This window comes from Caloenas nicobarica, chromosome Z (assembly GCF_036013445.1).
Source record: "Caloenas nicobarica isolate bCalNic1 chromosome Z, bCalNic1.hap1, whole genome shotgun sequence".
NCBI lineage: Eukaryota > Metazoa > Chordata > Aves > Columbiformes > Columbidae > Caloenas > Caloenas nicobarica.
The window spans coordinates 44,961,156-44,987,274 of record NC_088284.1 but is presented as its reverse complement, the minus strand read 5'-3'; the positions used below and the strand labels follow the sequence as shown (position 1 = coordinate 44,987,274).

Below are 26,119 nucleotides of genomic sequence, written 5' to 3'. Positions count from 1 at the left end.
AGGGTTTATGTTGGCATCTGTAGTGACAGGCTCCCTATTGGCAGTTCTCTCTTAAAAAGTCCCATCTCCGAACTCATGCTGAGAGAGCAGCGAGCACTAATGCTACTGCACTAAGAGCAGACCAGGGCTGCAGGGTGGCGAGCTGGGGCCTTTTGCTGGCTTGGACTGGTCCTGGGACAGGTGTAGGGACGTTGCACGCACATAGCATAATTCTCATACATGAGCCTGTCCTGGTTTGAAGTGTCTCCCAATGGCAACCTGGCACCGATGCCATGCAGTGGGTGGAATTGGGATACACCCAAGCACTGCATGGCTGAATTGTGTGCACAAGAGGCTATTTGTCTGGGGCTTCGGACACTTCGAAAAAGCACCGTAGCTGGAAATGTGGGGAGAGGGACCTCACTCTTTTTCAGACTCTCCTTGTGCACCCACACCTGTGTCTTGGAAACCCTACCATGAAGGCAGGCTGGTGATGCAGAACAGGGCAGGGCATCCATGTTTCTCACTGCTGCCTGGGACCTTGCAGCAGAGAAAAGGTCCCTGCTCTGTCAAGTCCCTGTCCTCAACAGCAACCAGGTAGTCTACGTGAAACCTGACCCACTGAAGTTTTATCATGGAGTGATTAAGTCGACAGCATGGAGATGTCTAGATAACCTGCTGGGGAAGAGACTGTGGTTTGGCATGACCTGAGTCTGTTACTTTGATCCTGCACCACACACAGTGTGTGGTATTTGCCCTGTGGCTAGATATACTGGATGGTGAGCTGGCAGGTGTGAGCTGCTGCTCATCTTTACAAACCACTGGCAGATAGATGGCCGCATTAGTGCAGTGCTGAGCTTGCGTTAAATTATTCTCCCTGTCACCTTGAACTCAGCCTGTCATTAACCACAGCTACATGGCTGCCTCCTCAGAAATGGCTTGTGGCCAGCCTGCTTGGAGCAGAGATCAGGGTTGGTTTGCAAGACAGCACCTCGAGATATACCTTGAGCGGGGCAAAGCATCCAAATGCAAGTTGGTGTCTGGTTTCAGAGCTGTTGCCCCTGACGTTTTTCAGAGTAGGTGTTCGGATCTGTCCCCCTTGTTGTTTGTTTCAAAGCACTTTTATACTCCAGGCCATTTTTTTTTTTGCAGAAGGGTACAGCGAATGGAGCTGTTGCTGTTTTGATTTGGTTTTGGTTTGTTTTTTGTTTTTTTCCAAAAGCTCAGTTCCTCCTTGGAGTGTAATATAAGGTGGCCAAGTATCTGTCATTGTGTCATCTGTGAGGTCCCTCTGAGGACAGCTGGTTCTCTGTTACCCCACAACAATGGGAGCCACTGGGTGCTCGGTGCTTAGAAAATGAGGCCATCTGTTTTCACCCCTGCTCTGTTTACATCAGTTGGAAAAGCAGCACGAGGGGAGGGGTAGCGAGCTTTTTGTGCAGTGGTGAATTTGCTGCAACAGAAAATGTGAACTGCTCAGTATGTGTACACCACTGCAACTCAACCTTCAGTTACCCGAGTTGCTAAAGGAAGAGGGTAGTGCTGGCAGAAAGTTGAATTGCTCATTAATTGCTTTGTAATTTAACTAATAGGTTTTGTCAAGGCTGTGGAATATACAGGGTGTGGCTCGTTATCTTCCCAATGTTTCGTCTTTACAAGTGAAAATGACCTAAAACCATTTTTTAAAAATAAACTCAAGATGTATGGTGCATGCTGTGGATGGATGTCAGACCTCTGAATATCTGCTTTCTTCAGCCTTTGTGCCTTGCCTGTGGCCTCAAACTGTTCATGGGCCACTGGGACCCTTTCAGAAGTGTAGCAGACATTTCTGGCATTCCTTCTTTGGCAGTGCACACTCCCAAAGTAGGGCTGCCTAAAAACTCCTATGTAAAAGGACCAGCTCTGGATAACTGCAGTGTGAGAGCATGCAAAAGTGAGTTAAACCAAACAGTATCTTCCCTGGAGGGGAGAGGATAGTTACTATGTTAGGAGAGGGCTAGGAAGGGAGACCAAGCTTTTTGCTTATGCACATGATAGATAAACCCACGCTCTCTTTTTTTCTTTGCAGGTAGTGGCCATGGAAGCAGCACTTTGCTCCCTCATACCATCATCAATGAATTTCCAGAGTATGGCACTGTAGAGCCAAGTGGGGACGTGCCGAGGGCTTCATTGCCACACCAGGCAGAGCCTGTGACGTGCAGCCCCGAAAGACGGGACAGTCACTCCTGCATACCCAACAGGCCCCTTCCTCAGCGTGCAGCTCCTGCAGACGATTCGAGACTGGACACTGAGGCAGCAGAGCTGCACATCCCCAGAGAAGGTTTGCAGCCTGTGGGTAACCTGCCAGAGATTATGAAAATCTCCCAACGACTGGAAGCAACAAAGGCGCAAGAGGGAGCAAATACTTCTCTTGATTCAGAGACGCAAATGGAAAAAAAGGTCGTTACTGGCAGCCAAAATGTGCAGGCAGCCAGAGAACCAGTTCCAGCAGGCCAAGAAAAACCCTCAGACATGCCTCTTCCACCTGAACGAACAGCTGAGGAAAAAATGCATTTGATCGTGGAGAAAGATCTGGCTGCAATATGGACTGGAGAAAAGCAGTCTGAGTCCTTGCAAGCCGTCAGTAATAAAGCCGAGGAGGACCACGCAGTACAGGAGACAAGCTGTCATAGACCATCTGTGACAAACCTGGAATCAGCCAGCAGAGTGGAAGGGTGGGTGCATTTTGAGGAGTTTTCAGCATACAGTCAAGGCAAAATGCAAATGGGTCCTGAGAGGAGGCTCTCTAAAGAGGCAGCTGTGAGCAAACATGTAGAATTTCAAGGGGTGGAGATTTTATGGCTGCAAAAAGCTGAGGAGCAGAGAAGAAAGAAGCACTCGCTGCTGGAGTCTGTGTCTGTGGAGAGGAAGGTATTCCCCAAAACGTCCAGGCACCCCGTGCCACCAATGATCTCCCCAGGCTTGGTCTTCTTGCCAGACAGCGCTTGGAGCAAGGTCTGTGAGGACCTGAGAGTGGGACCCACTGCCTCTGGAGCTACTCCTCTGGAGCTGCTTGGTGAAAGTGGGGAGGGTGAAGTTTTTGTGAAGGACAAGAAGAACTGCGGCGAGGAGGAGATGGCTGTACTAGCCAGAGACCAGGGCAGGTGAGGTGGTGCTGAGGGTTGGGGGGGCACCAGGGGCAGGTGGGGTTTCTCTCATCCCAACCACATGGCATGTGTGCCTACCCTTTAGGACCTAATGACAAACGATGAATGTTTTTCTGCTGCCTGTGGTGTGGTGGCAATGGTAGCAGTTCATGCCTGGTGGTGACTACTGCGTGAAGTTGGGAGTGAAGCCCATCCACACGACCTTGCTGAAGTTTGAAGTCCGTCTGAGTTTTGGAAATGTAAAGATGTCTCTTGCTGCTTGCAGAGTAATGGCTGTGTGGTGAAGCATGTGTAGTTGGAATCCCGACATGGCGTGTAATTAAACACAGTCAGCATGCAGGCCTGGCCGTATGCGCCTGGCCAGGTTTTCTGGTTTCAGGCAGAGTTTGTGCAAGAATGGTGCAGGCACCTCTCAGAGGTCAGATAATAAAGATGTTTTACCCAAGGCTTTGTATGTTATAAGAGGGTAAATGCTGTGATGTGCTTTCTATAGTATCTATATATCTGTGTTTATATAATTTTACCTATATACATTGCGAAAATTGTGCACTGCTTTTCAGAAGAGCATCCGAATTTGCAGAATTTTCTTTCCTGATGCACATCTGTAACAAAGCAAAGGGTCCCACCACTGTGCTCTGAGCAAACCATGTCTGCTCTGACCTGGCAGGGTGTTTGCTGCTGAAACAACAGGATCTCAGCAAGGGAGCTTCTGCACCTCAGGATCCACAGAGTTTTCCTTTGGCTAACGTATGGGATCGCTCGTGTGGGCAGTCCTGATACCTGGTACATGCCGTGAGAAGCCCTGTAATATTTGGGGCAGCAGAGAAGAAAACTTGTTGCAGTCAGATGCTATGCCTTCCCCTGTGCATCCACAAGCAGGCCTAGTCTTCCTCCTTCAAATCTGGTTCACCTGGCTCCAGGTTTTCAGTTGTGTTTATTTCCCCTTGTGTTCTGGAAGGATTTCCTCCAGCCTTTCACTGAAGAACCCAGCCCTAGGACTGCAGAGCCAGCAAACTGTCCTCTGGGGGCAGAGGCCTCGTCTGGGTGCACACCTCCGACCTGTACAGCCTCTGTCATGGCACTAGCAGAGACCTTATGCACTTGTGAGTGCTCCTCTCCTTTGCACATAAGCACATCTCTTAGGCAATATTAGGTTTTCCCCCGTCCCCCTTCTTTTATCCACAAGATGATTTCTTTTTATGTCCCCAGAGAGGGATACGGTGCCAGTCATGAACTCCAGTGGTGCAAGAAGAAACTAGCATTTTACCCACAGTGTCCTCTTCTGCACAAAGCCACATTAACTTTTCTGTTCGCAAATGTGGAAGGCGAGGAGGTTCACCCACAGGTCTAAACCTTGCCCCCCAGCTGAAACAAGCTGTTTCTGATTAATTTCCAGGATTATGGAGGAGGGGGAAGCAGCCATGGGAGGATATGAAGATGTCCTTGGACAGAGGCACTCCGATGTCTCCACTGATCTGTACAGCTCACAGTTTGAAAACATCCTGGACAATGCATCTTTATACTACAGCGCGGAGTCACTGGAGACGTTGTACTCAGAGCCCGATAGCTACTTCAGTTTTGAGATGCCTCTCACTCCCATGATCCAGCAGCGCATGAAGGAGGGTGGCCAGTTCTTAGATCAGACGTCAGCCTCGGGGCAGCGAGATGTCCTGCAGCTTCCCCCTGATGGGGAGGTAAGGGGCTGTGGTGAAGGCATCACCAATGGCTTAAGGGATGTCAGCGAAACACTCTTCAGAGGAGATGTCACGGAAGTCCCTCATTTGGAAAGGTAAAAGCAGTGGGTGAGCTTTCTGTGTGCCTGCTGATATTTCCCAGTGTGTGTTTACTTCAGCAGACTGTTGGAGAGTGTAGTTTTGCCTCTTTCAACACTGCATATTTTCTATACAGAATAATTTCCGGTGTAACAGAGTGAGCTGCAGGAGAGAAGTGAGCCATCCAAACTTGCCGTTCATTAGAAAAGTGCAAATTTACTTTATGAAGGTTTTGTAGGTGATAACTTGTGTTGATAAAGGGCGAACTGGTATTGTCGCATTTCTGGGACCTCTTGCTCGAGGAATTAGTTACTCGTTACAGGTGAACCTTTTTCAACTTCAGTTATACTTGAATTTGGTGGCAGCAATTTGAAGAACAAGAACACCCTGTGTACATGGCCGAGTTGTCCAAATGCAGTTCATGATTTGGATGTTAAAGGTATGTCTCTGGGCATAGCTTTTCCTCTCTCCAGGTCAATTGGAGTTTTACTGGTTACTTCAGCCAGGACAAGGTTCCACCACATTCACAGTATTAGAGACTGCTAGCTCCTTCTTTCGTTTTTGCACTAGTTACTGACTGAGAGAGGACAGAGTGTTGCAAAAATGTTAATAATTTCCGTTTAGGTAGAGATAAGAAAACCTATTAAGAAAAAGGTCATGTGAGAAGCAAAAACTAGTCTAAGTGGTCAGAAAATACCGTGTAATTGTGGAAATCATGAGCAAACTTTCCTCATTGTGTGGTGTTAGAGAAGGTGAGGAGAGGGAAAGGCAACAACAGGCTAAGTGAGGGGTCGAGACAAAAGCAGTAATCTGTGGAGGGGCGAGGGACCTAGTGAGTGACAAAGATGCATCGGGTATCCATCCTCCAGGGACAGGACATTATAGTCCTTGGACTATTCCCTTTGATGGGAGTAGTTTAGTCTGAGTTTTCCTGGGAGGCAGTGGTGGGAGGTCTTTTATCTATTTTATTACTTATGCACTAGTGTGAAATAAGTCCTTTGAGCAGAAGTACTTTTCCTAACTTCATGAATTAAGCAAGTGTTCCCTTAAACGAACAGAGAGAAAGACTTGGCAGTTTAGAATGTTTTTTCTGTCAATCCTGCTGGAAAAAAAGGTGTTTAAATTATGTATGACCCAGAGCTGCTTGGTGCCAGTAGTCAATAAGTGACTGCTAATCTGCTACAACCAGCACAAAGCCAGAAACTGAGGTCAGTCCTGACACTTGCAGCTCCTTACTTGTATTGAAACCAGAGATTGCCTTAAGACCGGGCACTGAAGGACAGGCAGTACATACAGACCCAGATGCGGTCACCCTGTAGTTGCAGCTTCTAGTATCTAGAAACTACTGTCAAGTAAGGCCCACGTCAGCTCATCCAGACAGAAGTTATCAGGAAGACAAGGTGTGCTTAGATAATGCTCAAAGACACATTAGGTGCCTGCCTAGTATGAATTTAATTAAGAATTGAATTAGTTTTAATTTGCAGCTATAGTGATAAACCAACAGATGATTTTAAAATTCTTTTTTCCCCCTTAATTAAAAAAAAAAAGAAAAAAGAAGAAAAAAGTGTCCCCAACATTGGGTTTGTTAGGAAGCTCTGGTGTTGTAGTCTGCAGGGCCTTGTTAGGAATGGGCCCGAAGGGCTCACTCTGTTAAGGTATGAGCTGATAAAGAGTGTCGCTGCAGCAGCACAGGCAGCCACGAATGTGCCCAACAGGGTAGTCCTCTGGACAATAAGCTTATTAACCGCTCCCCACCATGATATTCTAATATCATGTTGTATTACACCAGGGTACAGGTGACAGACAGATCATGTGTGCTATATTTTTGGAGCCAGTGTTGAATCACAGTGTTACAGTGTGTGGGTGAGGAGCTCTGTGTGCATGCTGTGGGCTGCATGGGATTTATTTGCAGAGGGGTCAAGACGATGTGCCACTGTGATGCTCAGGTGAACCAGAAATAGCCTCCTGGGCTGTGGGTACTATTTCCGAGAGTTTGCATGCATGGTTGTGTTGCTGGAAGCAATCCCAGACTTATTTTTTTCAACTGAAATTCCACATATACAATACATGTGTGGTAGCCTCTGTGGCATCTTTGCGCCTTCTGCTCCAAGTCTCTGTTTTCTGTGGTGCTGCAGCCCCGTGGTTGCGTTGGTGCTGTAGTTTCCCACGTACAGCTCCTGCCTGGCGCTGCAGAGTGTCAAGGGGCACCCGCTGAAGTTGTCAAGCTCTCCTGGAGAACGAGGTGGGGAAGGCAAGCGCACTGCCCTGCCAGATGCAGGCAGGGCTGCCCAGCCCCCGTCCCGCGGGGCAGCAGCTCTCTGCCGTTCCCACGGGCTGCCTCAGCTCCCGCAGCCCACCCCGTGAAGTCCCCGAAGGGTGGGTGCAGGCAGGAGAGCAGCTAGAGGACGCCAGTCCTTTAGGGATGGAGGCAGGTGTGAGTTCTCGCATGTGAATAGTAGCAAGTGCAAAGAGAAGCAGGGGGATTTGGGATGCAGAGGGCTTGGGAGCAAAGCAGTGCAATGTTGCAATGCGGCATGAGAAGAAACATAACACCCATTTTCCAGAAACTGCACTGCCTGCCCAAGCAAACAAAAACTGAAACTAAGACTTAGTGCCATGGTATTTTGGTGACATGAAAAATGCGTGGGAAAGTGTGTGTGGAGAGAGTATACTTCCAAGAACCAGCTCTAATTTATGGGGGAAAAGAGTGTGAAATACTGGCGGTTCTTCATGGTCCAGTACAAAAGGGGAGATGGATGTGAGAGCAAGGAGTTAATGGTTTACACCTGTAAGTTGTAAGCTGTGTGCCAGTTAGGAAAGGAAGAGAAGGTGCTCCCCATGGCCGTGCTCTCCTGCTAGGAGGTAGCTGAGCACCACTGCACCTTTTGCATCCCTCTGGAGGGATCCTGATCATAACTGACATGCAGACCCTAGATGGCGTGAGGCTTTAACACATAATGGCTAGGAAACCTAATCGTGTAATGAATAAGCGGGAGGGTAACATCCTTTTCCACTCTTAGGAAATCACTGGTTCTGGGAGGGGTCAGTTCTGGTATGTGAAGGCAAGTCACATGCCTTCAGAATTGAAAAAAAAAAAAAGGAGGAAAAAAAACCAAACCCAAAATGATTAGAGGCTTCTGGGCTGCAAGTTCCTATGGGCTCCTGCTTGTCTGGATGTTTCGTCCCTGCTGTCCTCCCTGTCAGCTGCTGGCTATGATTAAATGCCGTAAGTTCTGGCAAGAGCTGTGCGACATGCCTGCTCTGACAGCCGCCCACCGCGCTTCCTTAGGACAGGGGGACAATCAGCTGGCCCCTGGCTTTTCCTGCAGGACAGGTTGGCTTGCTTTTGCAAGTAATCCTTTCCTAACACAGCTTAGGTGGCTTTTGTGTCTGGCCAGTGGGGGAGAAAGACACAGAGCTTGTGTTCCTTTGGGAATGGTTCCAGCTCTTGGTGTCTTTTGCAGGGCTTATTCTCCTTCCTGGGTATGTAATGGTCATCCTCCCCGCTTCTGGGGGAAAAACAAATTTCTGCAGCTGAAGTAACCTTAAGTTTCCCCACGTGGGGGTGGGAGAACTGGGGGAGGAGGGGGAATGAGTGAGTGAGGTTTCAGAGCTGAGAGGCAGCCTCGCTGTGTATCTGTGTTATCAGGGCACCATGGGGTCTCCGTGAAATGTGCTGACCCACAGGTTGCTGGCATAATGAAGCTTTGCAGTGGCAATGAAGGTATTGCATTTGGGCTATGTTTGGTCTCCCTGCCTCCTTGTGATCCCTGCAGAGGAGTGCAGTCCCCACCACTGTACCTGCACCCCAGGTACCGCAGTCCTCACTTCTTGTGCCGGTGGCTTGTGTGGAGACGGTACAGGGGAGTTCAATCTTACCCACAGAAGCAATCAGGAAGACTGCAGGGTGCTACCCAGACGTCAAGCCTGAGTTGCATCGCCTGAACAGGCTGTAATCGTTTGTACCAAATCGGAGTGGGAGGAAGGGAACATATTTCCAAAACAGTAAGATGTACTTGAGGGAAAACTGAATTATCTTTGCTGTGTATACAGTGAATGACAGAGCATCAGTGTGTCTAAAAGTGAAGTATTAAGTTCTCTTGGTGATGATCTCCACCTTTCTTTTCTACTTTCAGGCTTTAAAGACAGAATTTCTTTTAATTTTTTTTTCCCTGCATTCTTTATAGCAGAGTTACCATTCCCTCTTCTCTTGTGTGCTACAGTCAGAACAAGAAATTAAACAAAACCAAAAATCTTCTGGCATTTCTTTTCCTGAATTGTCTTCAAAGGTGTGGTTGCTGTTGGTGGGACATCTCCCAAGATTTTTCTAAATCCAGAGAGAGAGGAAAAAAAATCTGTGTTGCAGCTCCTAATCCTCAGAAATGCTAAATATTTGCCACTTGCCATCATCTTCAAAGGATTGCTTGTGCTCAGCAAATTCTGCAAGTCCTGTTGTTTTATATTTTTTTTCCTAGAGATGCAAACACAAATTTAGTTCACATATGTATTGTTTTATAATTCAAGGAGGGAAGAAAACAAACTCCCTAAAGCAATCTGGTGGTTCTCAGGATAAATGCACAAGAATGTAGACTGCACTTCCCAATGGCTGCCAGGTTACTCTTAATAGTTTGGGCCTCTCATAGTAGTTCCTGTAGTTGTTCTCTTCTGCATATGGGTAATTTCCAGCAGTTTCTTAGTTGGCACTCTGTTTATTCCTTCTTTGAGACAAAACTTTGTTGACAGATAAACCCAGTTTTGATCCCTTTCTCCACGTTGATTCTCTAAGTATCCTCTCAGTTTATCAGTATCCTGCATGCCAATTATACTTCTGGTTTTTAGTTTTTACTGTGGTATTTTTGTCCAAGATAGCTTGTATTTGATTTTCAATATAGATACGGGTCTCAGTACTTAAGTATCTAACATGTAACCTTTATTCATTTACTTTATTTGCTTGTCCAACAGCAGTCTAGTAGAACTTTTTTCCCTTTCAAAGACTCAACTTGTGACCTCGTTGAATTTTTTCATTTAGCATGAAATCTACCAAGCTCCCTATGTTCCTAAGCAGATGATTTGGGGCCTTCAGACATGACTCAGCTCATGGCAAACTCTGGGACCTGGGATTGCAAGGGCTGTCAGAAAGCGGTACTTCATATTTGTTGCCACCCATATGCCCAGAGTAAGGAAAGTTATTCAGGGCAACTGGTTTTTGTCTTACAAGCGTGAATGCGTCAAATGCATCCGCAGCAGATGAGCAAGCAAACGTGCTGGAGCCTATTTGCCAGCACATGGGCTACTGCATCTGTCAGTTGTTGAGACACTAGTAAGCACAGTGTGCTGGCACAGCTATGTTAAATCCAGGTAGTGATGGAGTGGAACAATCCAGAGGGGAAATTTCTGAAACTGGTGGCGTGTTGGCAGCTGTTTGCCCCTTTAATAACTTCACAAATGTTAAGCCACAGTGATCACCTTGGTATTCCCTGTAGGAAGGTGGCATCATTTCACCAAGGCTCTGGAAATAAAGCATATGAGTTTGTCTTTGCTCTGCCTAACGAGTTGCTTGCAACACCAGTTTAGGGAGAATTTGTAAAACTGCTTCCAATTCCTGAATAAACTGTTGTTTTAAGGAAGAAAGAGCTGCTGACTTTTTGCCTCTTCTCTTCCCAACCTCCTCTGAAAAGAAAACAAACAAAACAAAAATCCAGGAGCTGACAGAGACAGAAAACAAGAACAACAAAAAGAAGTGGAGCAGCTGATCAGTTTGCTGCACAAAGCACCTCAGTATAAAGCTGTCAGCAGCTCACTTTCTAAGCTGGCATCTGTTGGCACATCTCCATGAAAGTCAAAGCCTTTTAGGTCAGGAAGCCTTCATTCACTGAGGTGTCTCTGCCAGCTCCTGAAGTGCATCCTGCCGTCTCATCCATTGACCACGACTTGCTGCCAGTCAAGCCCTCCTCGACATTATTGCTGGTTAACTCTCTTCTTTCTCCATTTGTCTGTCTGTTGGGATAGAGAGAGGCAGAGCCTGGCAGCTGGTGGGGTGGTGTAGCGGCATGTATAGCTTTGGATGTGATGCAGGAGCACCGGTAGAGTAGAGGGTATGTAGCGTGCAGACTTCTTACTAGCACAGCTGGGTGAGCCGTGGGTTGGTTGGTGGTTGTTTTTCCTTTATTGCAGAAATCTATCTTTTATTATTATTAACTATTCCTTTTGAGGACAGGTGGTTCATTTTGCTGCATGGCTCCAATATAAAGCTCCTGTGCAGTACTACTGCCAGCACTGGCATGCTCCATCTGCACATCTGCAAAGAAGCCTCAACCAAAAGGCATAGAAACTCATACTTTTATGCATCTGTTTTGCTCCCTGCCACGGAGGATCAGCTGCCCTGTTGATACGCACTCCCTGGGTCAGACTTCAAACAGTTAAACTGAGCCCAAGACAGGGGGGAAGTACTCCGCTGGCTTCCCAGTTTTGCTTCTCTGCTGGAGGACCTGCAGGAGCCTAGTGGGGAAATGCCATGGTAGTGCTGAGTGCAGCAATGGCTTTTGGCACCTGCAGGGTGCGGGGGATGGGTGGGCTCAGGGAAGAGAGCCCAACAGCTCCCGAAACGCTTATTTTCTGAGCAAGGTCATGGATGCATAGTGCATTCTTTATGTCTCATTTTTGCTCATGTCTGGGGGCAGGTGGGCCAGATCCTGAGCTTAGGACTATCCTGTTGTATCCAAGAGACTAGTCTACACATCAGTGCATCTGTTAGAAACACCTATTGCAGGAGCAGCCCTTGGATACCCTCTGTGGCGAGGGTCACGTTTTCACTTTCTAGGCGTGGAGGCAATAATGTGGTGAGAGACCCTTTGCAATTGCTAACCCCCGCCACAGCAATGTAGGGAGCTTGATGTCAAAAGGAAATCCAACCTGAAGTAATTTTAGCAAAACATTTGTACTTTAGGTAGCAACGGGCCAGTTTGCCTGTGTAATAAAGGACACACTGTCTCTCGGAAGGGCTGTAATCCTGTCCATGCATGCAGTGAGACTTCCTGTCCTAATGCTGTGATCCTGTAACGATATAGCATTTGTATTTGCTGTCATGCAAGCCTACTAGAAATGGCATTTTCTGAGCACTTTAGCTGTTAGCTCCCTACTTTCAATTGGTGTGAATTCTTTTAATCAAAGAAAAAGGCAGATGATTACAGGGAGCAAGAGGTTATTTTTTAGCAGCAACATGCATTTCAGCCCCTGGAATTGACTTTGTATATGCATTTTAGTGATAACCAATAGGAGATTACTGGGCTTGTTTGTTATTTTTTACTTTGCTCCTCTCTGTGTGAGGTGACAAGGCTGAGGTACTTTTTAATGGATCCTTGGTGAGCATTCAGGGTTGTAGAAACTGTGTGTACTGGCTGATGCTGTGCTCATAAGACACCCACTGAATTGAGTTGCAGCGAAGTGCAGCTCTGTCAGTCCTCAAAGAGGGATCAACTTCAAAGTGTGTCTTTGAAGAGAACCCATACGTAGGACTTCAAAGCTGATGAAACCATTTGGAGTAAAATAGCACAGTGACTCATCTGCTAGGAAAGGGCATTATTTTTATTTTTATTATTTTTCTCCCCTTCCTACAGTTGTATCTTGGAAGAGCCCTGGAGCTGGAGGTAACTGGCAAGGTAAATCATTGCTTGATGTGGTTTTGTGCTTCCTCCTGGCCCTGCAGAAGCTGGTTCAGAGCTGTAGCAAAGCTGCAACAGAGCTATTCCCAGCCTGTCTTTGTGGTTGATCATTTGTAGCAGGAACTGACTCATCACATCCCACTGCTGCTGGGATTTTTTCCCGTTCTCTGGTGGGGCTACTCCTTTCAGAGCCAGGTAGTTCAAGCACAGCTTTTTAGCTCCCTTGAAACAAAATTCTGCCTGTGCAACCGATCATTTCTGGTCAGCTGTGAAATGTGGAAGGATATTGCTGGCTGAGCATCCACGTCTCTCGAAATAGGGCAGGGGTTGGTTCCCTCAGGGAAGGACTTTTTGCAGCAGGCAATCTGCCCCTCCTGCAGTCCAGGCTGGTGTCAGGGGCACCTGAGTGCTTCTGCCTTTTTGATGTCCCTGCCACACTTTGACGTGACAGCCGCTGCTGGGGGGCTGTTGAGTTGGAAGTAGAAGGTGCTTTTCACAGCCAGAGGGTATGGCAACATAGAAGCATAGAATAGTTTGGGTTCGAAGGCACCTTCAAAGGTCATCTAGTCCAACCGTGTTCTTTTTGACCCCTGATTCTGCAGTTTGGCTGCTGGCTGTTTACCACGACACAAAGCTTGTATTTTCTTTTGAACACACAATTTAAGGTTTGTCCCCTCAGGAGCAGAGCAGATATGGCATTGTGGGTCCAGGTGCCTCTGTTTTGGAACCAGGAGGAGAGGAAGGCTTGGAGTGAACACATGTAAAACGACAGGGCCTGCACAGTGCTGAAGAGGGTGGTTATCAGCCCCAACATGGCTCTTTGATGGATGCTGTACCCCTGCTGAAAACAACATTTGTTCTAGCCCTAGCTTCAGCGCACTAGAACGCCCCTCTCCACCCTTCCTTATTTTTAGTCATTGCTGTGTTTTGCTCTGATGAACTTTACTGGCAAATGCCTGACTTAGCCTGCCTTGAAGTAAAGCCAATCTTAAAGACGTGCGGATTCATTTGAGAGAAAAAGTTGGTTTTCCTCCTATTTCCTTCTCTTCTCTTTCCAAAAAGGCTTGGGAAGGTCCCAGTGCTGTCTCCTTCAAGCTCCCCCTACAATGGCTGCATCCAGTGCAGTCCCTCTGGACGTGCATGCTGGGTGGTTCAGCGTTCCTTGGGCAAGTTGCTCCATGTGCATCTAGCGGAGACCATATGCCACAGAGCACATGCTGTGCTTTGGTCTGGCAAGAGCTGCAGGCAGTGTCCAGCTGGGATTGCTGAAGTCGCTGGGCTGAGGACAGCACTTGGGCTGAGTTATCACACCCTGCCACTCAGTGTCAACTCTGAACATCTTCTCACTGCTAGCAGCTGGGGTAGTTACTCTGTGCTGGATCTGAGCTTTTATCTCATAAAGCAAAATGCTATCATGCTTTTCTTCCTTGGGACAAAACATATTTTTTTTTTACCCATGGATTTACTAAAAAATGAAGAGCATCCCAGGGTTTAAGGCACCTGAAACTGCATGTACTCATGCTGAGGTTTCCGCTTGCAGCCTAGTAAGACTGGGAGAGTGGATCACTGAGATACGAGGTGCCTGTATCCTTATTATTATGTTATCAGCCTTGCTCTGTTTTTGTCTGGAAGTTGCAGCCATTCCCCAACCATACATTGTTGTGAAGGGTTTCAGTATTGGTGAAACCCAGGATGGGGGTCAGGGGCAACAAGTGAATCTGGAATATCGTTAAACAGATCAAATGCGCTAAGTGATGAGTGTGACATGATTGAGATACCTTAGCACAGGGAGCTAAATCACTGTATACCTGCTTGGTAATGGAAAAAGTGAAGAAAACTATAACATGCCTAGCTGTTACGGTGTGTTACTGGAAACCAGCTTTATAGATGTTACATTCTACCCATGTTTCGTGTGTGATCATGGAGGGGGAGCTGCTGCTGGTAGAAGCCATTGAATTTATCGTAGCAACTGTCTATTGAATTGCTGTAATTTCTGCTGGATAAGGTGGTCACAACCTCTGTGCATTCACCATGAACCTGAGGATGCTTTAGCAGATGACGGAGGATGTGTCAGGAGCGAATTGCTGGGGACAGAAATAAGAAGGTTTAAGTACCTGGTTTCTGGCTGCAACTCATGCACTGTGAAACCAAAGAGATCTGGTTTTTTTTGTAGCTTCTGTTTTCTGTGTTTTCTGATAGCAGAGGTTAACGTAGGAGTCTCTGGATGAAAATCAGGAACCATTCCTGTACAGGCAGTTACCATTAGTATTGTTACAGTCCCTTTTGACCCTGAATCCAGGATTAGGGTGAATATAGTCTTATTACATTTTCAGCCTGCTTTTGTCAGTGGAGGTTTCTCATTTTTATGTGATAAAGAGTAAAGCTGCATGAAAAATCTTTGTCCGGTCTTGCTCTGGATCATAAAGCACTTTCTTGGCTCCTTTTAGCTTGTAGTGCTGCTGTGGACTCTTTAGGTGTAGAAACTGGAGACTGCAGAAGACAGACCTATTTGCGGCCTTAGTCACTCCTAGCCCTTGATTAAAGTCCTTTATAAGCATTTTACAGAGGAGGTAAGTATTACTATCTGTGTTCAGCAGCTGGGGAAACTGAGGCATGGATGGAAAATGGTGTGCCTGGAGAGACCTGAAGGTGAGATGTCAGCCTTTCCCCTGTGTAACACCCTCTGGACCCTGCTAAAATGACCTGTCCAGAAGGCAGCTTGCAGTAGTCATGCACAGGGTGTCTGTATTTCTTAAACCTTCGGTGACGTGGTCACAGAAGTCTCACTTAAATGCTAACAATCTGGCATTTTCCCTGAACAAGAGGGTTATGTTACAAGCAACGTATATTGTTGATTTGATTGCCTTCTTTAACTTATTAAGGAATAAGCTAATTAACTGTCAGAATTACTGAAGGAAGTATCCCGTATTCTTTGACCTGATATATGTACAAGGACCCCAGGTGAGGATGAAGTTTGGAATCAGGAAGGTTGGAAGATGAGATTTCTTGCGCAGCCCCGTCAGCTCATTTTGGCAAGCTGGGGGAAGAGCACACTCTCCTTTTTGCTGGTGTCGTGGTTTAACCTGAGCTAGCAATACAACCACAATAGCCACTCACTCACCCCCCCCCATCCCCCAAATAGGGGAGCGAATTGAAAGGGAAGGGAGAAACTTGGATTGAGGTAAGCACAATTTAATAAAATAACAAAATACTAATATACTACTAGTAAATATATATGTATAATAGAAATAGGATATAATATAAAATAAATGATACTCAATGCAATTCCTCACAAACTCCATCCACACTGAGCAGCCAGTCCCAGGAAACAGCAGGTGGTTCCAAACAGCTCATCCTGAAGAGAGAAGAGGATAAAAGGCAGGAAGGCTCAGAGGCAAAACGACAAAAGGCCTAATTAAACATCCCGAACAGAACTCCCCCAGTTCTGACAAAAAGACTGAGGAAGGTGAAGAAGTGAGAGAGAGAGACTGGAAGATCCCAACTCTCCTTAAATATGAAGCATGATGCTAATGGGATGGAATGCTCTTATTGATCAGTCTGCATGTCAGTCAAGCTCTGCCCCATCCATGCCCGCCTTCCTCGCTGCCTCACACCTGTGGGCAGAGCGCTCAGAGTGTCCTTGGCTCTCAGACCAGAGCAATTAAAAACATTAACTCTGTGCTGGGGTGTTATCTCTTGTTCTCAAACTAAGTCCAAATAATGACCATGCTAGCTATGAAAAAGAAAGGTTTCTACCTGCATGAAGAAAATGAACTCATTTTCAGTCAAACCAGCACAGCTGGGTGTTCTTCCCTCACATCCCAGCCGCTGCTCCAAGAGGCAAAACAGAAGCTGGGAGCTTCCATACTGTTTGTTTCACTAAGTGGCAGATGCTGACACTTTCTTTCTTTCTAAACTTATGGTGGTTTGCAGTAACGTTGACTCTTCGTAGTGCACTGGTTCCTAGCAGAGTGCAGATATTTCTTGTCAGCTTTGGCCATCTTTCAAGGCTATAAATATTGCCTTTAATAAAGAGCAGTGGTGAAACAGGGCTGTGATTTATGAGCGAGGCTCTGCAAGTTGGCATGGCTCTTGAAGCAGCATTGTATGTGGAAGGCTCTGTAGAGCCTTCTGCATGTAGGAAGGCTCTGTTAGCTCACCTGGTTATTCTTTGTTCTTTTCAATTGTTAGAACTGGGAGTTTGAAACCAGGCGTGCCTGATTGGAATGGACAAGGAGTTGCTTGGTGTGTATGTCAGAGGACTGTGGAATTTACTTTCTACACAAATTTGGAGTAGACCCAATTTAGAGAATTTCAGACATTGGTTAGTGCTTTTGGAAAGGGCTGAGGAGGCACTTTCCACAGCAACAGTATCAGGAGGGGCATTTTTTTGTTTTCTAGGGTAGCTGGTGGTCAGTGATAGGAATGCGGTTGGAATTGTATTTACAGTATTAATTCCCCACTAGAGTACTGAGACTGAGCCTCTTTTGTTATAGCACCTTATGATTTACACTGAAATAAATCCCCAGTAGTTACAAGAACAGGTTAGACGTCTGTTTTCCTTATAAACTTGTTAAAAAGTTGTACCCACAGCATGGATGTTTGATACTTTTGATATTCTAACAGTACTAGGAGGCTGGAAAAAAGAGGTGAAATGGGTAAGTCCCTTTCCTGTAGGAGCACTACGCACGTCCTTCTCTTAAACCATGCATGGGAAGTTAGGTAGGGCACAGGTAATGATTTGTGTGGAAGGAGGCATGCAGAATAGCAGAAGATTTGTATTTTAAGCTCACATTGTATGGAAAGGGTGAATAATTGGCTAGCAGACATTTCAGTAAATGGTTAGATAATAGTTACTGGAGTGCAGTGATCGGTTGTTCTAACTGTGGCTTGTCAAGCCTGAAGATTACAGTGGCATGTGAAACTGTGGTATGTTGAAGTGTTGTGTTCCAAGTAATCTTTAACTCATTCCACTTGTATCTGCCCTGCACATGACCCCTGCTGATAGTTCATTACTCCTGTGTAAATGAAGATTTAGTGGAAAGAATTTCTCTACAGTATTTTTTTTAAATAGAAATGCTGTCATGAACACACACACACACACACAGAGCTGAGATTTTGAAAGACTTTTCATGCCAGTGTATGAGAAAAGCTTTCCAAAAGTTAAAAGCCTGCCAGTGTGCAGGGTTGTGTATGTGGGGATGCACTTTCTGGTGTGGAGGGCTCTTGCCTCTTTACAGGGAGAAAGCAAAGTAGGCACACAGCTCAGCCAGAACTTTCCTTCTGTAATAGAGGGGGGAGCAATCCATAAATGCATGATTTATGTAAAGTGCCCTGGGACTGACTTTGAGCAGCCAGTGAGGGAAATCATTGCCACCACAAGGGAGCAGGAGGAAAACAAGCAGTTCTCCAGGCAGGCCTGGGTGGCTTGTGTCTCTCTCCCATTCCCCAAACTGGATTCCTTGCTCCAAGTCCTGCTTTTTCTAGCGGTTCTTCCCTATGGGATGGCTGCTGCTTGTGGGCGGCATGGAAGCCTCTGAGACTTCTGCAGATGTTATTTTAGATTTGGAGAGTTGTAATGTTTCCGGGACAACTGGGGAAGAATGAGGAAGGGACTTGTGCCGAGTCAGCTTGGACTACTGAACACCCTAGCTTGCTTGTGGCATTTTTGCCTATACAATGGCTAATGGCCTACTTTTACAGGGACCCCTTCAAGCCAAGTAAGCAACTGGCTTAAAAAATACTAGTGCAAGAAGCAAATGAGGAGCCAGTGTTGTCAGATGCAGTTGTAGGCTGATAATAGCCAACAGCTCTCTGAAGTGAGCACAACTTGTGGACACTCAGGACACTTGGAAAGTGAGTGCAGAGCGGAAAGTATTTCTGGGCTGGAAAGCCCATATTTGGGTCTCCATGCTAAACTCTCTTAACCTCTGATGACTGCTAAATAAATGTCCCTGTCCTACACAGCTCCTTCAATTAAGTGGAATTTGCTGTGTTGTTTAATCTTGCCTCTGTACCATTAATTGCCTTGTATTCTAAGAGGAATCAAATCCTTCTTGAAACTGTAACGTCATCTTATTTTCCTCCTTTCCATATTCTTTCTGTCTCATAGCAATGCTGAACTGCAGAATGTGGTGTTAAATTCTAGTGCTGCCATGGAGAGCAATGAACTCCAGGAGAAAGATGCCACCAGAACCCTCAGCCATGATCTCAGCAATGGCAGCAGCAGCAATTTGGAAGCAGCCAGGCGCCTGGCTAAGCGCCTCTACCATCTGGACAGATTCAAACGCTCTGATGTGGCAAAGCATTTGGGTAAAAAGTATGTGCTGATACAAGGCCTTTGGCCATGTTTTTCTTGCTGCTTCTGGAGGGGTTCTGTCTTGAATGATAACCTTTACTTATTTATTTGTTTGTTTAAAGCAACGAATTCAGCAAGCTTGTGGCTGAAGAATACCTTAAGTTTTTTGACTTCACAGGCATGACGCTGGACTACTCGCTCAGGTACATGCCCATTTGCAGACCTTATGTTCTTGTTTCAGTAATGGTGCTATTTGCTATATTGTCCTGATTGAAGTGGTTGTTCTGTTGGGGCTAGAGAGGGTGAAGAGAGGGTTGTGATGTGTTTTTGGGATGGAGCTTTTCTCTTCTGTTTGGCTTGGCGTGCTGCCATACTCTGGAGTGCTGTTGGAGCGGTGGCGTTTCCTGGAGAGGGAAATCTTTAGGTGGACCTGCTTAGGGGTGGTCCTTGGTGCAGAGGAGGTGGAGAAAAATGACCAGTCACTCGGTTAACAGGGGACTTGTAGTCTGCCAGGTGCTGCTGAGGAACGAAGTTCTTGCTCACAGCTGAGCTGCACAGACTTCTTGGCCGATGCCTTTTGGAGCTTGCTTTGCCTGGCTGCAGTGCTCAAAGCCAGGGCCAGGGTTTGATGTAGCTCAGCAGCCCGTCTCTCCATGTCCCTCTGAGGCACCCAAAAATGTGCAGAACAGTAAAAGCTTCCACATGGAGAATGCTGTTGAGAGTTTGGTAGCTGCCAGTGTGGGTGTTTGAAAACCCAGCCCTTCAATTTTCCTTCCTTTTTACACTCGAATTAGGCCTCAACAATGGTTTGGTTTGGGTTGGGTTTTTTTCTTAGGAGGCAAAACACCAAGTTTGTGTAGCAGTGGCTACACAATTTAATGGGATTTAAAGTGAGTTTAAATCATCTGACTGAGGTTACTCAAGTGAGTTATTTTTATTTTTTTTTCTAATGAAACAAAACCAGCAGGTCTGCAGGCACTTGCTAGTCCCCTTGCAAATGCATTTCCAGGTTGCTGACTCCAGGAGGCCATGGCAGACCCCAAGGAAAGCCTGGAGTCCTGCCTGCCAAAGGTGGCTGGAAGGAAACGTGCCTGCAGAAGAGTGAACTGGCTGCTCCCATGGTGGGGAATGGAGCTGGAGCCCTCACTCAGCACAGGGCAGGAGCAGCTGGAGTGGTGGAAGGTCTGTGGCTCCTTCCAGGTTTTAGCAGCCCTGAAGCGCGATGCTAAATATAGATGTCTTTTAAATGGTGAAATCCAACACCTAATTGCTTTGTGACACATATTTAGGAGGTCTCTGCTCCCAGTAGATTTCCAGTTATTATTAGTAGTCATGACCTTCTCTGAAATATGCTCTGGCTCGTGTGGGACTAGGACATGCCAGGGGTTTGCTGAGGTTTCGGGAGTGGCCACAGTCACAGCTGGCTGTACACCCTGAGCAGGCAGCAAAAACTAGGGACAGAGCATCATCCCGAAGCCTGGGGCAGCTGAGGCGTGCCGCCTCCTATTTGCAGGGAGCAAGGGTTAACCATCCTTTTGCTGCTGGACGGTTCTTCTGAATGCATCTTTCGCATCCTCTGCAGGTCCACAGGAGGTGGAGAGGTGGAACCACTGTTTCAGCCCCTCTCAAAGTCCATCCTGGTCCTCCCAGTGGTTACAAACTTGCCCTGGTGGCCCTTGGCCGCAGCTCTGAGAGCAAGGAACCTGCCTTGTTTCTGTAGCAAATGCTGTTTCATCAGTTGCCTTTCCAAGGCAGCTTCCAGAGCTGGGTAAAGGTGCTGAAGAGCAGTAGAGGGTGCAGGTCAATGGTGCATCGTGTGGGCAGGGGCTGTTGCTGGAAAAAGCCAGAGCTGGAGGAGGAGTAAAAATGGCTGGTTGTCAAAATGTCCCATAGGGGCATGAGGAAGGGAAGAGAAGGGAAGAGAAAGAGAGGAGAGAAGAGAAAAGAGAAGAGAAAAGAGAAGAGAAAAGAAGGAGAAACCCTGTGAAGACTCAGTTATACTTACTTGTGAATTGAGTTATTTGCAATACATTACATGTGAAATTAAGTTATTACCAAGCAAATCACGCTCTGTGTGGTTGTGAGATCATTGCAAGTACAGCTCATCTCTGACCTTACATCAAAGAGAAAAAATTAATGTTTGTTCATCCAGGCTAGATAGACATAAATGTTCCAGCAACATATTCCACACCTTTCAGATCTAGTGTTAGTTTCAGTCTCATGGAGTATTTAAAAATTGTCTATTATGCACTCATTTTGTATGCTGTCTTGCTTCGGACCCAGAAAGTTTGTGTTTTCAGGCTTTTCTTGGAAGCATCCTGACAATGAGCATAGGCTGATACTGCTGAAGTCATCTCTTGGCTCCAGGATGTGGGAATTTTGCAGAAGTTCTTTGGCTGCCAGGCGAGATTTTCTAGCAGGAAGAATAGTAACATGGTTAAGGGGAGAGGTGATTAAGTGTTGGATGAAGAGTGGAAGATGTGTGTGTGTCCCGCCTCTTTGCACAGGCTCACTGGCTGCATCAGCCTGCGCCCTGGACTGTCAGGAACCCAGGAGGGCCAGGTTGCTCCTCCCACTGTTGAAGTGCAGTGCGAGATGTTGAAACTCCTCTGCCATCTTCCCCAGATGTTTTCTGCAGGTCGAGTAGTCACGCTGCCCTCTGCAAGGTGACTGGTGTGGTCATGGCCATTCTGGTAGGTGACCCTCTAGAAGGAGGACCACACATTTGGTATGGGCTCTGAGTCTGCAGTGCACCGGCCTGACTTCACTGTCTGGAGTAGCTCCTCTGATTTGGATGGGCATACTAATGAGTGTAAAGTTGAAAGATGCAGGGTGACAGACAATTAGAAAAAGACAGAGAACACCCTGGATGTCTGTCATGCATATACGACACCAGCTCTAGTTCCTTCCCCAAAGAAAAGAAAAATATTAAAAATAAGAACAGCTCCTTGAAGTGCTATGATTGCTTATTAGTTTGTATGTTCTGTGGGTGAGACCAGTGGTAATTTAACTCCTGCTTCATTTACTATAATGGTGGAATTAACTGCACATGGCATAATAGCCCATTTTCCTAGAAAGGCTTCTTGGAAGCAAATGTCTGGCATGTACTTATGTACTTCCTACTGTGAAGTGTGCTTTGCTCTGTGCACCGTGTGAGGAAAAAGGAGATTTATCACTTTAATTTCACCATTTCCTGCTCTTCTAATAGGAGTTTCTTTAAAGCCTTTTCACTTATCGGAGAAACTCAGGAACGAGAGAGAGTTTTAATCCACTTCTCCAGCAGATACTACGAGTGCAACCCCAACACCATTTCTTCTCAAGGTAACTTTGTTTCTGCTATGAAGGTCTTTGGTTCTCTCCCTCTTCCTTCATGCTTGCCTTCAGTAGCATGTGCGGTGCATGCCTGAGAACTGAAGGTGTTTAATTGAAGTGCCACACTTTAGAGACTGCCAGTGATGAGCATTGAAACCCTCCACGTACTCCAAACGTAATTGTGGTAAGGCAGTGAAAAATCTGTATTTATCCCCAGTCAGGAAAGGTGTTTAAGCGTCCTCAGTGTAAAGCCTCAGTTGTAGCATCTCCAGATTTGAACGTCCTCAGTTGTGGTTTCTGGTCTTGCTGACTTCCATCGTGTGGGTACCTGTACTCTAGCTACATGCATGTGGATGCGAATAGGTCCCATCTCAGGTGGAAAAGAAGCTGTTTGCTTTCCATGCTCCATTCAGCGCTTGCATCTCTGCGTGCACAGGCAGCAGTCATGCCAGTTCTTGCCAGTTGTGGGGGTGAATTTTGGGTGCTGTATCCAGACCCTGGCATGGTTTCATCTCACCTAGGTAACATCAATCAGAGTGCTGCCTCCTTGCAAATGTTTCCAGTAATTTTTGAAATTTGTGGGGGAAACAAACAAACACATGGATCAAACCTGAGAAGGCTGGCATTGGAGAAGAGGATGAACTGTCCACTGGCAGAGCTGATGCCTTCAGCCGGCCACGCCAGCAGAGACATGCAGCCCCATGATGGCAGGGCCGGCTGATCACATGCTGAGAAAGGGAGGAGGGCAAGAAAGAAAGTAAGCACAGTCTCAGCTGTGCCTTTAGTCTCAAGTGTAAGTGAGAAGGAGCTGCCACACTTGGAGGTACTGTCACACTTCATTACCCCTTGCTTCGTGACCTGCCTCTGTTGCAGCGAAGTGATGTTAGTTCACTTTGCGTTTTACTGGCTGGCATGCAGGAGAGAGGAATAGGTAGTGGTAAGACAGGATCTGCTGCCATGCTGTTCCTGTCCTCTTCCCAACGTATTTCTTGTTTCAAGACTCCTCAGGCAGTTGTGTAGAATAGGTGTGTCATGTCCAGACTGAAACAATGACGGGCATGTTGATGTGGCAGCCTTAGTCTAGTCAGGGTGCAGAAGGGACATTGCCACTTCTGAGCCTTAGTAAGCATTTAGAATAATGTGAGCCCTTCAGATTTTGCCCAGGATTTCACGTATTTTAGATGCTGTATTTCTGCTGTCAGTAGTCGAATGCTACACTGCAGAAATACAGTGGTGGTTTCTTTTGATGGAAATCCAGGGTTGCATTTGGCTTTCTCTTTTCCCTTTTCCCTTTTCCATCTTCTGGATGCATTTGTACTTTGGAAATGAGAGGATGTGCTACTCTAGAGAAATGCATAGACCTAAACTGGAGTACCACAGCCCCAGAAGCAAGCTACTTCAAACTTACTACTGCTAGTAATAATAGATCTCTCATTTCATGGTCTGCTACAGTTCAGACACATTGCTTGGGTGCTAGGGCCTGTACAAACATCATAAGAAGGCATCCTTATGTTGGGGAACATATTTTTGTAATGGCTTCATCTTACACTAATTTAAGCCTGCTATAGTCACACTGGGTGTGAAATATATCTATCCTTATCCTCCATTCCTCTTCCTTCACTGCACAGATGGACCTGTGCATAGTCATTATCTGGACTCATCTGTGAAGGTTTTTATGCACATGTCCCTTTAGTGTGTGAAAGTCTCAAAAATTATTCTGTGTCTTTATGACACCCCGGTGAGAGAAGGGAAGGTGGCACCATGTGTTTATCAACAAGAGAATGGAGAAAATATTTTTCCTAATGTGTTCCTAATGTTTGGAAACTGGCTAGAGGCATTTGAATTTTCAGAGGTGATAAATGGCACCATGGGCACTATCACCTTTGCCTGGATTTGTGCACAGCCAATACACTTCAGATTTTAAGAGAGCTGCCTGGAAAATGAGGATTGTGAAATTGGCGTACACTTTTGCAAATGACAGTCTACGCTGACTTTGCCAAGTCTGCCACAGTTACTCTGGGGATGGAGCTAGCGATACAATCTGCCTCTACTGGCTCATTGTTGAGGGCCTTTGCTACAGGACCACCTTAGAAATCGCTGGAGCACTCTCTACCCAATATGGAGCCAAGGTAATGTAAACCACTGATTGAAGTTCTCCAAAATTCAGTCTAATTGAGCCCTCAATGAGGGGGCCAAAGGAGGAGGAAGACAGTGTTGTATCTGCTCTGCACACAAGAATGGCTGTATTTTACCCTTCCCTTTCTGCCCTGAAATAAATGAAAAACAGGGAGTTGATTCAGGCTGTGGTATTGATATTAGCAAGCAAAGGGTGACAGTGTGGCTTCCTGTCTGGTTTGCCTCATCCATGGGTGCTGGAAGATAGTTTTGACAGTCATTAAAAGATGAAAGAAAGGCTGTTCTGGCTTGGCAGCTGTGGGATGACTTCACTGTTCATATGTTTAATTATGTGTATTTCTTGATAAAACAGATTCTTGTTAAGGGAACAAACTCAGTTAGGGTATGAAGCTCAGTTTCAGCTGTTCTTAGAAGTCCAGACATGGGTTTGCACGTGACTCTGCTTATGTCTCTTTCTGCAGATGGAGTTCACTGTCTCACATGTGCCATGATGCTGCTGAACACAGACTTGCATGGCCACGTGAGTATGCACAGCTTTGTGTAGACTGCTCCTGTCAACACTGTGCTTGGAGGTGGTGATCTTGTGACAGCAGAGTCCCCTTGCTGGTGGCCTGCTACTAAAGCACCCCTGCAGATGGCAAACAGTGAGAAGACTGCACTGCCAGCCTGATGTCTTGGGCAGGGCTTTCCAGCAGGTCCAGATCAGTAATGCGTAAGCCGGCATTGTGCCTGGCTTTGCCATAATGTCTCAGGATGCTCCTTGTCCTCAGGCCCCTGTCTTTCTGGTGTGCTCTCCATCCTTCCCTGGTTACAGCAGCTGGCCCTGCCCAGGAAGCTGTGGTTGGTATTGGGTTCCCCTTTCCATTATGTAAAAACATTTGGGAAGGCAGAAGAAAGAAGGGAGGTGATGAGTTGCTGAGAAGGTTGCAAGGGGAAGATGATGTTTGCAGGCATCCAGTTGCAAGGTGGAGATCTGGTGGAAGCAGTATTCTGCTCAGCCAGAGTAATGACAGATGTGCCCAGAGCCAAAGGAGTGGAAGGGGCCATGGGCATTCTGAGTGGGAGCCCTGTGTTCCCCCACTGCACACCCACTACCTGCCCAGGGGAGATATTATTGCAGTTTGAGTCTTAGTCACACTGGAATAGGGTGCCAGCAGCCCTCGGATCTGTATTTCAGCACCCGTAATGCAATATGCCTGCTATGCATGGTGTTCCCATGCTGATGGGAGGCTTCCCCCATCCTGGAGTCAGGATAGAGGGGAAAACACGGGGAGCATGCCATGGTACCATGCAGGAGCAGTGGCTTCAGCCAAGTGGCTTTGGGGCTTCTCTCTGGCTGAGATCCTCCACTGCAGTGTCAAGGGCTCTTCCAGGAGGGCCTCAGTTGGGAGCTCTTACACAGCAAGGGTGGTAGGTTGGGCAACAGGAGATGGAGGCACCCTGGGTCTGTCTCCAAGGGCTGCTCAGCCTCTGTGGGTGCAACTCTTCAGTGGGTACAGGTAATGAAGTCAAGGCTTGTGCGTACTTCCCCAGGGGTTTTGACGCCCACGTCCCCTTAATTGTCTGAAAATTGTAGAAATAGGAGGGTAAGGGAACTGGGAAGAATTTTTTTCTTTGAATGTGGAGCCTTCCCTAACTGAGAAGTGTGTCAGTCACGCGGGAGGGTGAGCAGAGGTACAGGAACATACCCCGGCGTGCCTCTTAGCATCTACCACTTCTGTTGAGCATACCTGGGACTGCCCGTGCAGGTATCCCACTCCCCAGAGCGATGAGCAGCCTAGGGCACCCACTTTGGCCTTGCAGTCCAGGGAGGAA

General features: G+C 46.8%; 1 protein-coding gene across 5 annotated transcripts in view; it reads left to right on the top strand.

Moving 5' to 3' along the window:
* PSD3 (pleckstrin and Sec7 domain containing 3) overlaps nucleotides 1-26,119 on the top strand; it is a 118,062-nt gene that overhangs the window by 24,838 nt on the left and 67,105 nt on the right. For all 5 annotated transcript variants that reach the window (XM_065657917.1, XM_065657915.1, XM_065657916.1 and 2 more), the window contains 6 exons: nucleotides 2,048-3,122; nucleotides 4,522-4,914; nucleotides 18,671-18,877; nucleotides 18,979-19,059; nucleotides 22,065-22,177; nucleotides 24,766-24,824. In XM_065657917.1, the coding sequence (XP_065513989.1) occupies nucleotides 2,048-3,122; nucleotides 4,522-4,914; nucleotides 18,671-18,877; nucleotides 18,979-19,059; nucleotides 22,065-22,177; nucleotides 24,766-24,824 (1,928 nt within the window). The remainder of the gene's footprint in view (nucleotides 1-2,047; nucleotides 3,123-4,521; nucleotides 4,915-18,670; nucleotides 18,878-18,978; nucleotides 19,060-22,064; nucleotides 22,178-24,765; nucleotides 24,825-26,119) is intronic.